Genomic DNA, 10144 nt, shown 5'->3' with positions numbered 1-10144 from the left:
CCCCCTTGGAGCTCTCCTGTTGCTGATAGAAGCCATGTGACTGTTCTACCTCCAAACTTAGATTTGGCCCTTACGATAAATATTTTAAATGATTTTCCCCAGTGTTTTATATGCAACATTTCCTTTTGATTTAATTTTTAATATAATAAAGATACATCACTTAAACCCTGTTTTGTGTAGTTCCCCTGAGAACATTTGAAGATAAGACTATTGCTGGCTTCCTACTGTGTAGTACTATAAATAGATAAGAATAGCTTGCAGGAGTTCAAGTCTGAGAGTCTTGGGAAGAAAGGCAAAACCAACAGACAAAGCTGGGCCTGTCTTGGCCTCAGCAGACAAAGCTGAAGGAGAGAGGTGCATCAAAATGCTCTAAGTGGGGACAAAGGCCCAAGGAAAGGTAGAGGTAGATCCATTGAGAGTGTCTTGGCCAGGTACCCTCATGTCTATCCTGTCTTCCTGCCCTCAGGTATCCTGGGAGTGACACAAGTTTAATGCCTCAGTTGCTTTGCCCCCCTCCTAAGTGGATGTTATAGGCTGCTGTCCTTTCCCCACAAAACACTTGTTAGTGCCATGCACTTTAGCAGCCGATTCTGGGGGGTTCTGATGCTGATGTACGGGTTTTCTCTCTCCAACTAGATTAAGTTCAGAAGTACGTATCTTAACACTCTCATGTATCCCTCACTTCTAGCACATGGTAATTTAGCACACTGCACTGATTAATAAACCCACTGCTGTACTTCTTAGTTGATAACGGGCCTCCTTTGTGTTCTCTCCACCGCCAGACTCCCGCTTCATCTGCCCAAAGCATTCCTTTCACAGTGCTACTCCCCCCGACTCGGAGAACTTCACAGGCTTCCTCCTTGCCTGTTGTCACTAGGTTTATACCACCTACGTGGAGTAGCATACATTGCTTTACAACGCTGTGGTTATGGCCTGAGTACTTTTAAGATTAGGTTCCTTGAGCGTAGAAATCCTGTTTGCTACAACTTGACTACGCTAGGCTTGGGACGTTGTGAGAAAATAAAGTGCCTCTACCCCTTCTCTTCCAATGGGAGTCGCAGAGACTAACCAGCCTTTCCCTTCCCTTCCGGGACGGAGGACCATAGAGACGTCTGGCGCAGCGAGGCCTCCCGACGCAGCCATCGAGATGCACAGAGGATGGCTAGAGCGTTGCTCGCCCGGCCGGCTTCAGCTTCATAAGTCGTCCTTCCCAGCATGGCGCAGTCGGTTAATATCACCGAGCTGAATCTGCCGCAGCTAGAAATGCTCAAGAACCAGCTGGACCAGGTGGGGATGGGCCCCAGAGACACCGCTTTGCCGCGTCACATCCCTCCCCACCACGCGTACTCCCTCGCCCGACTCCATTCCTCCCCAGCTGGGGAGGCTTCCCTTCCCAGGCGAAACCGCCACGCGGTGCCAGGACCCGCCCCTTCTCCGGCTGTGCCCCCTTCTCCCGCCAGCCCTCACACTGACCCTTATTCCCATCCTCTGTAGGAAGTGGAGTTCTTGTCCACGTCCATTGCCCAGCTCAAGGTGGTACAGACCAAGTATGTGGAAGCCAAGGACTGTCTGAACGTGCTGAACAAAAGCAACGAGGGTACGGGGTAGGCGTGTGAAGGCAACCTGGGGGATGTTGCGAGCCGGCTTCTCTCTTCCCGCCTCCTAATTCAGTTTTCCTTACCTGAGACGAGAGAGCAGTCCATTATGTATTGTATACTGCTACGGGAGCCCTTTGCATGTTGCTTACCTAGAATTGAAATGTCCAGGACATTCTTTTGCTCCTGTTGTCCCTATTTCCGTCCTTTTCGTACAGTCTCTAGGTGCTGTGCCGTGTTGAAACTCCCTTTAATGTCTAAACGTTGGAGCTGCCAACCTCCCCCACTTGTTTGTCTTAATTGCTTTCACAGGGAAAGAATTACTGGTCCCACTGACGAGTTCTGTATCCTTTCTGCAGGAACTGCTACCCTGCCCTCGCCTTTTCTCCTCACACCTAACCTGCAAAGAAGGACGGGAGGTTTTAATTACTCCAGAGTGCTCGGATGGTTCTGAGAGTACTGTTATACACGCTTCCTAGCTCTGCTCTCTAACCCGGGGCCAACATCCAGCTAATGCTTTGTGAGCATCCAGGTGTATGTAGAATTGAGGTGTGATTATTTCCCTTTGCTGTTTGAGGATATAACCTAATAGGGAGGTAAAACTGGTGGTTTACAGTTCTACTAATAACTTAGAAAACATAAGCAATTAGAAGAGAGGATACAGAAACAAGGGTGTTGGTTCTGTTTATTAATCCTCAGTTTTAGTTCAACTGTGGCTCTTATTCCTAAACTTGTTACTAAGAAACCTGGATTGTGTCAACCTGTTGAATGTTTTACTTGAGTGAGCAAGTTATGACAATAGGCACCTGTAAACTGTACTAGAGAACTGACAGGCTGAAAGGGAAACAGGAATAGCACCGTAGTAGGGATTGCTTAAATAATGAACATTAAATTCATCAGGAATTAGCTAATTCACGTTTGGGAGTGTTAAAGGGAAAGTGAGGCTGCCTTTTCACTCAACAGCAACAGGAAAGAAATCACTCTAGTCTTTCTGGAAGGGCTAATGGGAAGAACTGTAAGAACTGCTTGGAAGGTGGCAGATGGGATGAGGGCAAGATCAGCATATGTGATTTTTCTCCATAAGGAACCAACTTCCCTGTCTCCCTGCATTTGGAGTTTGTAGGCCTCCAGACTATTTGGTCCTTGGGCCTTATAGCTTTTTATTTTTAAATTTTTGTGGCTGCACCCTGAGGCTTGCCGGATCTTAGTTCCCCAACCAGGAATCAAACCTGGGCCCCGGCAGTGAAAGTGCCAAGTCCTAACCACTGGACCGCCAGGGAATTCCTGCCTTCTAGCTTTTTAGAAAGAAGGGTCTTAGGAGGTCAAGCACGCTAGCTGACAGGGAATCATGACTCATGCTGGGCTAGTTTTCCCTTAATCCTTGCTTCTCAGATGTATGTCCCTGGGAAGCTGCATGATGTGGAACATGTGCTCATCGATGTGGGAACTGGCTACTATGTAGAGAAGGTGAGTGGAGGGGAGCATATGGATGCCCCTCTGAAGGGGAGTTCTAGAGTGCAGAATGGGGTCTCCTCTTAACCCCTCATTCACCTCTGACCTTGCAGACGGCTGAGGATGCTAGGGACTTCTTCAAGAGGAAGATAGACTTTCTCACCAAGCAAATGGAGAAAATCCAGCCAGCTCTGCAGGAGAAGCATGCCATGAAACAGGGTAAGCTTGGCCTTGGGCATCTCTTTGAACCCTTTCTACAGCCATAATAAACGGATTGCACTGTGATCCATGGGGATGTCCCCTTTGCTGGATTAAAACCATGGTTTTCTCTTTGGTGTCTTGATGTGTTATTCTTTAGATTCTGTGCATTACATACCCACTATTTATAGATTCCTGGGTTCCGTGCTTGAGAAATTTACAGAAAGGGAATCATGTCTTTGTTTTTGTGTTTGAGTTCCTATTTAGTGTGGATGGGATGAGGGAGAAGATGCATGTAAATGAACACCCGGCAAAGAAATACAGCCCTAACTAGCTAAGTGCTAGCAATTACAGCCCTGGCTGCCCATTAAGAATCACCCAGGGCTTCCCTGGTGGTGCAGTGGTTGAGAGTCCGCCTGCCGATGCAGGGGACACCGGTTCGTGCCCCGGTCCGGGAAGATCCCACATGCCGCGCAGCGGCTAAGCCCGTGAGCCATGGCCTCTGAGCCTGCGCGTCGGAGCCTGTGCTCCGCAACGGGAGAGGCCCCAACAGTGAGAGGCCCGCGTACCGCAAAAAAAAAAAAAAAAAAGAATCACCCAGAGTTTAAAAAGAGAACCTGGGCCCACTCCAAACCAACTGCAGTTGACCCTTGAACAGTGTGCGGGTTAGGGGTGCCAGCCCTTGGTGAAGTAGAAGGAACTCGGCATATAACTTTACAGTCCGCCATCCATATCCTCCGTTCCGCATTGCACATTCAGCCAGTCGTGGATCATGTAGTACTGTAGAATTTACCATTGAAAAAAAAAACCCCGAATAAGTGGACCTGCACAGTTCAAACCCCTGTTGTTCAAGGATCAACCGTAAGTCAGTGGGGGGGCGGGGGGGGCAGGGATTCCAGGGAACAGTGTTTTTTTAAAAGCTCCCCAGGTGATTCTGTTATGCAGTCAGGATTGAGAACCACCGTTCTAAAGGCAGACATCTTTTCCACATTATTTTCTGGTTATATCTGACTCATCTGAATACTGTATTTTGTTCGTTTTTCTATCCCAGTGGTTCTCATATTTACTGACACATTTTAGACTCTAAATTTGTGTTGTGTGTGCCCTCCACAGTGGATCACTGTGTTAAAAGTTTTATTAACTGTAGTTGGTTGTCTCCCTGTCACTTTTCTTTAACTCTGGGTTCTCCCGTTTAACTCCTGACCGGGGTCTGACTCTTCTTTTTTCCCCACAGCTGTCATGGAGATGATGAGCCAGAAAATTCAGCAGCTCACAGCCCTGGGAGCACCTCAGGCTACCGCCAAGGCCTGAGAGCTTGTTTCAGAAGTCGGACATAGGGCGCCTGCTTCAGGGGCCTGGGACTTTGGGGGCGTGGTTTCCTGCAATGCGGGAAGAGGAGGGTCTTGTGTTTAATGCTAATAAATGCGCCAGCTGGGGAGAGTGGTGGTCTTTTCTTGCATTAGGCAAGGGACTGGTGATGAGATGGGAGGGCGGTGGTGAGAGGGTTTGCCCCTCCCGGAGCCTGATAAGCAGGGGTGATACAGTGCTCATCTTGGAGGCTCCACCCGGGGCCCTTCGAGGAGCGGGGGTCGAAATTCTGTGCGGGGCGGCGCGCCCTCCCTGCGCTGCCAGTTGTCGTGGAAACGGCCGGCAAGAGGAAGTGGGGGCTGCTCGGGCGCTTTCTCTTCCGGGTCGGCGCCCTGCCTCCCCACAGGGGAAGCTGCATGGGCCACCGCTTCCTGCGCGGTTTTCTACCTGTGCTGCTGCTGCTGCCGCCACCCCGCCGAAGCCCGCATCTCAAGCGCAGCCTGGAGTCCGTCCCACTCTCCAAACGACCCCGCGGCCACCTCATGGCCCCGCCCCGAATCGGGACGCACAACGGCACTTTCCACTGCGATGAGGCGCTGGCGTGCGCGTTGCTGCGCCTCCTGCCCGAGTACCGGGTACGGGCAGCGCAAACTGACCCGGGGGCTGCCGGCGAGTCTCCGGGGCAAATCGCGTGCCCCTAACGGGGTCCCGCCCGAGAAACCCTCCTCCCCTCCCCGGCTCCCAGGAAGCCCAACCTTAATCCCCTACCCGTGCGACCCCGGCAGCCTCTTCACCTCCTGTGTCCCCTGCAGGATGCAGAGATTGTGCGGACCCGGGACCCCGAGAAACTGGCTTCTTGTGACATCGTGGTAGACGTGGGTGGCGAGTACGACCCTCAGAGACACCGATATGACCATCACCAGAGGTGGGTTCCCACTACCATTTCTTTAACTTTCCTTGACTCTTCTCAGTGCTCCAGTCTACTGCCGTGGTCCGCGTCAGCGAAGGGAACCGCCTCATCCTGGAAAGCAAACTCTTGAGCCCCATGGAACTACCGTCTTCCGTGCTTCCAGCTCTCCACCTGCTCTGCACCCATCTAGCTGGCCTTGGGCCTCCCTTGGCCCGGGTCAGTCCCTGGGCCCCTTCCAACTCACCTCCTTCTTTGGCTCAGTCAGGCTTTTCTCCCACCAGCCCCATCGTCACCCCAGTGAATACCCCAGCTGGGATTAATCCAGTCATGTGCCCTTGCTGCCCCACCTCAGACTGCTGGGCCCACACGATTGTGGTGGGTGGTGATAGTTGAGGTGTGTGTTGTCTTCCTTTGTCGTTGACACTCTTCCACTGGGATATCAATCTTATCCGAGGGTAGCCCATTATCCACAGTACCATTCCAGTCCTTTTCCCCTCTCCTCAAGCCCCTGCCTCATCAAACTACCTTAGTGAGTGATCCTGTCTCTTCCCTTTAAAGGAAGTCGAGCTTTTCCTGCATGGACAGCCTCAGTTTCTCACTCCTGAACGGCTCCCTTCTCCCAACTCAGGACACATTGTTTCCTTCTGCTTGCCCCTTTTCCAGTGTATCATTTTATGCTCTGGAGCTTCACATGGCAGGGTTTCTAGTTCTTGCCTACAGCAAGGAACTCTGCTTAAGTATCTCCCATCTTGAAAACAAAGAAGGGAAAAAAAACCCAAACCCTCCCTCATATACACCACGCTGTATAAAGTGGTTATTTCCGAGGTTTTAGATTGTTTTAAGTCTGTTTCCCTCTCTCTCTCTCCTTCCCTCGCTATTTCTCTCCCTTCTTTTCTAAATACACTTATTACTTTCATAAATGATGTCGGGAGGGAATTCTCCGGTATTTACAGCCTAATCTCTCACCCTCACTTCTCAGCCGCTCTTCAAAAGAAGAGCTGACCCTGGCTGCACATTCCATTCATCCATCCTTTCATTCATTCATTCAGCCAGTTCTTTCCCAGTCTCTCTACTGGAAATGCTTGTGGAAAGGGCACCAGTGACCTCAACATCAAGCTCAGGTTGCTGGTTGAGGGTCTCACCTTAACCTCTTTGTGGCACTTGACACTATTTAGTTTTTTTTTTTTTTTTGGCTGCGTTGGGTCTTCGTTGCTGCACGCGGGCTTTCTCTAGTTGCAGCGAGCAGGGGCTACTCTTCGTTGTGGTGCATGGGCTTCTCATTGCGGTGGCTACTCTTGTTGAGGAGCACGGGCTGTAGGTACACGGGCTTCAGTAGTTGTGGCTCGCGGGCTCTAGAGCGCAGGCTTAGTAGTTGTGGCGCATGGGCTTAGTTGCTCTGCGGCATGTGGGATCTTCCCGGACCAGGGCTCGAACCCGTGTCTCCTGCATTGGCAGGCGGATTCTTAACCACTGCGCCACCAGGGAAGCCCCATCGGTGTTCATTTTATGTTTTATATTCCAGAAATGTTAAATATATTCTTTTATGTGTCAAACACTGCATAATTTTTTTTAAGTATATAAAATAGGCATTTCTTTCAGAAATGACCTGAATGCTCTCTTCCTGAACCCTTTCCTCCCTCTTGCCTTTTCCTTGTTTATAACTAGCTAGAGCATTCCCTTGGTTGTTTGTGCGTGTGTGTCCACCTTAGGTGGATGAACTTGAAGTCTTAGTTTTTTCATCTCTAATGTCTACAGCACAAAGCCTGGCATGTGGTAAGCATTTAGTTAACCATTGTCGAATGAATGTATGAATGGAGACTCCAAACTCAAGTCCATGTTGACCCCTGAGGACAAGCCAAAGCCTCCCCAGCTGGGCTTTCTCCCAACTCCCACAGCGTTCCCCAGCCGCCCCACCCCACTGTGCCTGCACATGCACACGACGCTGGGGGTGAACCGGGGCAGCTCTGCCTCAGCCCCACCTCCCTGTGCTCCTCAGGTCTTTCACGGAGACCATGAGCTCCCTGTCCCCTGGGAAGCCGTGGCAGACCAAGCTGAGCAGTGCGGGACTCATCTATCTGCACTTCGGGCACAAGCTGCTGGCCCAGTTGCTGGTTACTAGCGAAGAGGACAGCGTGGTGGGCACCCTCTATGACAAGGTGGGGACTCGAGGACAAGTCAACTCTGTTTTTTGCAGATAGGCTGTTGAGTTCAGTTCTCTGATCCAAAACTGAAGAAATATGAACGGTAAATTGGAGCTTCTGGAATACTAAGGTTTTAGACTGCCTGGGTCAATTTTCCCTTCTACTGCTAAGGGGTTTCTAAGCAATTGAACTAAATTATGCCCAAGGTTTTTTTATTTTATTTATTTTTATTGAGGATAGTTGATGTACAATATTGTATGTTTCAGGTATAACTACATAGTGATTCACAATTTTTAAAGATTGTACTCCATTTATAGTTATTATAAAATATTGGCTGTATTCCCTGTGCCATACAGTATAGTATGTCCTTATAGCTTTTTTTTTGGCGGTACTCAGGCCCCTTACTATCGTGGCCTCTCCCGTTGTGGAGCACAGGCTCCAGACGCGCAGGCTCAGCGGCCATGGCTCACGGGCCCAGCCGCTCCGCGGCATGTGGGATCTTCCCGGACCGGGGCACGAACCCGTGTCCCCTGCGTTGGCAGGCGGACTCTCAACCACTGTGCCACCAGGGAAGCCCCATCCTACCATTTCTTTAGGCTCAGGAGATGCAGCAGCTGCTGATGCCACGTGGCACATCATGGGCTTCCCTGGGACCACATCCCAGCCCTGATGTCTAGTCCAGTACTCATGGCTGCGTTGGGTCTTTGTTGCTGCGCGCAGGCTTTCTCTAGTTGCGGCGAGCAGGGGCTACTCTTTGTTGTGGTGCGCGGGCTTCTCATTGCGGTGGCTTCTGTTGTTGTGGAGCACAGGCTCTAGGCACGCGGGCTTCAGTAGTTGTGGCACGTGGGCTCGGTAGTTGTGGCTCACAGGCTCTAGAGCGCAGGCTCAGTAGTTGTGGATCGTGGGCTTAGCTGCTCCGCAGCATGTGTGGGATCTTCCTGGACCAGGGCTTGAACCTTGTCCCCTGCACTGGCAGGCGGATTCTTAACCACTGCACCACCCGGGGAGCCCTCCTCCTGTACCTCTTAACTGGATCAGTGAATAGCCTGCTCAGCTCACCTGGAGCTTTACACCCCCAGGCCATGAGGATCCACTCCCACAGAACCCCTCATGGAACTCTAGACTTTCCTTGTTCAGAAGGCAGCAGCCCCCTCCCCACACAGGCTGGCCTTGGCTCAGGCTTTGAGCGGTAGTAGAGCACTGGATTAGAAATCAGGTGATCTGAATTCCAGCCCCAGCACTGTATGCTCTCTGACCTTTAGCCAGCTGCTGAACTCCCCAGTTCCCCCCTTCCTCATCCAGTTAATGTTGGGAGATCCTTGCAGGGCTGTAGTAAAGATTAAAGACTGTGTATGCACAAACTTTGAGGCCTATAAAGCTTTATGCAAATGGTAGGCGCCCTCCAGAGCATTTCTCCTATGCTGCCTTAGATGTACGAGAACTTCGTGGAGGAGGTGGATGCGGTGGACAACGGGATCTGTCAGTGGGAGGAGGGAGAGCCTCGGTACGCGGTGACCACTACGCTGAGCGCCCGGGTTGCTCGGCTTAATCCCACCTGGAACCAGCCCAACCAAGACACTGAGGTGAGGACGACCGTGGGGAAGAGACCATGAGGCACGTGAGAACCCCAGGGGAAAATGAGAGAGGCTGTCCCGTCAGGCCCTAGCAGAGTTGGCAGTTTGGGCCAGCACTGTGGTTCTAATTCCCATGTGATTCCCAGGCCGGGTTCAAGCGTGCAATGGACCTGGTTCGAGAGGAGTTTCTGCAGAGACTAGACTTCTACCAGCACAGCTGGCTGCCAGCCCGGGCCCTGGTGGAAGAGGCCCTGGCCCAGCGGTTCCAGGTACTGGCCTGGGGGGAGGCACTGTGGCTCAGGTTAGAGATTCCTGGTGGGCTGCTGGCCGAAGGGGCTCCCACTCCTACCCTAAACCTTCTATCCCTGCTCCACTTCCTTTTCAGGTGGACCCAAGTGGGGAGATAATAGAACTGGTGAAGGGTGGATGCCCCTGGAAGGAGCACCTCTACCACCTGGAATCGGGGCTGTCCTCCCCGGGGACCATCGCCTTTGTTATCTACACGGACCAGGCTGGACAGTGGCGGGTACAGTGTGTGCCTAAGGAGCTGCATTCATTCCAGAGCAGGTGAGGCCCTAGGGGACCGCCCTGCAGCCCTTCAGGCCTGTTTCAGCCCTATCAGAGGAGGAGGCCACTAACCTAGGCTTCTGCTCCCCCTCTCCCAGTTCTTCAAGGCCTCCATTTGCTCCCACCAACTCCCTCTTTCTGCTTACTCATAGGCTGCCCCTGCCAGAGCCATGGCGGGGTCTTCGGGATGAGGCCCTAGACCAGGTCAGTGGCATTCCTGGCTGTGTCTTTGTCCACACCAGTGGCTTCATTGGCGGGCACCGTACCCGAGAGGGTGCCCTGAGCATGGCCCGTGCCACCTTGGCCCAGCGCCCAGCACCTATGCCTCCCACAAATTCCCTAGTCCAATAAAATCTCTTCTGTCTCATACTGACGAAGTATTTCTCCATTACTGCCCTG

General features: G+C 51.9%; 2 protein-coding genes across 3 annotated transcripts; both read left to right on the top strand.

Moving 5' to 3' along the window:
- Positions 1 to 1187: 1187 nt before the first annotated feature.
- On the top strand, positions 1188 to 4685 carry PFDN5 (prefoldin subunit 5). Of its 2 annotated transcripts, XM_065887485.1 has the most exons (6): positions 1188 to 1287; positions 1495 to 1597; positions 1908 to 1939; positions 2988 to 3062; positions 3161 to 3266; positions 4480 to 4685. In XM_065887485.1, the coding sequence occupies exons 1-6, from the start codon at positions 1216 to 1218 to the stop codon at positions 4554 to 4556; spliced, it is 465 nt and encodes a 154-aa protein (XP_065743557.1). In that variant the 5' UTR covers positions 1188 to 1215; the 3' UTR covers positions 4557 to 4685. The 2 variants fall into 2 exon arrangements, with proteins under 2 accessions (XP_065743557.1, XP_065743558.1); XM_065887486.1 differs by lacking the exons at positions 1495 to 1597; positions 1908 to 1939 and having other exon boundaries at positions 1216 to 1287; positions 4480 to 4556.
- Positions 4686 to 4935: 250 nt separating this feature from the next.
- On the top strand, positions 4936 to 10112 carry MYG1 (MYG1 exonuclease). Its single transcript, XM_065887154.1, has 7 exons — positions 4936 to 5188; positions 5366 to 5478; positions 7460 to 7619; positions 9035 to 9187; positions 9325 to 9447; positions 9564 to 9745; positions 9898 to 10112. The coding sequence occupies exons 1-7, from the start codon at positions 4970 to 4972 to the stop codon at positions 10094 to 10096; spliced, it is 1149 nt and encodes a 382-aa protein (XP_065743226.1). The 5' UTR covers positions 4936 to 4969; the 3' UTR covers positions 10097 to 10112.
- The last annotated feature ends 32 nt before the right edge of the window (positions 10113 to 10144 follow it).

The sequence above is a fragment of the Phocoena phocoena genome, chromosome 11 (genome assembly GCF_963924675.1).
Source record: "Phocoena phocoena chromosome 11, mPhoPho1.1, whole genome shotgun sequence".
Lineage (NCBI taxonomy): Eukaryota > Metazoa > Chordata > Mammalia > Artiodactyla > Phocoenidae > Phocoena > Phocoena phocoena.
Note: the sequence above shows the minus strand (reverse complement) of the source record. Positions and strands in the feature narration are given on the sequence as shown.

Excerpts from the sequence above, each read along its gene's own strand:
- MYG1 (XM_065887154.1), top strand. The coding sequence starts at position 4,970 with ATGGGCCACCGCTTCCTGCGCGGTTTTCTACCTGTGCTGCTGCTGCTG. Across the intron at positions 5,479-7,459 it reads CGATATGACCATCACCAGAG|GTCTTTCACGGAGACCATGA; the intron begins GTGGGTTCCCAC and ends TGTGCTCCTCAG. Across the intron at positions 7,620-9,034 it reads TGGGCACCCTCTATGACAAG|ATGTACGAGAACTTCGTGGA; the intron begins GTGGGGACTCGA and ends ATGCTGCCTTAG.
- PFDN5 (XM_065887485.1), top strand. The coding sequence starts at position 1,216 with ATGGCGCAGTCGGTTAATATCACCGAGCTGAATCTGCCGCAGCTAGAA. Across the intron at positions 1,288-1,494 it reads TCAAGAACCAGCTGGACCAG|GAAGTGGAGTTCTTGTCCAC; the intron begins GTGGGGATGGGC and ends CATCCTCTGTAG. Across the intron at positions 1,598-1,907 it reads GCTGAACAAAAGCAACGAGG|GGAAAGAATTACTGGTCCCA; the intron begins GTACGGGGTAGG and ends TTGCTTTCACAG.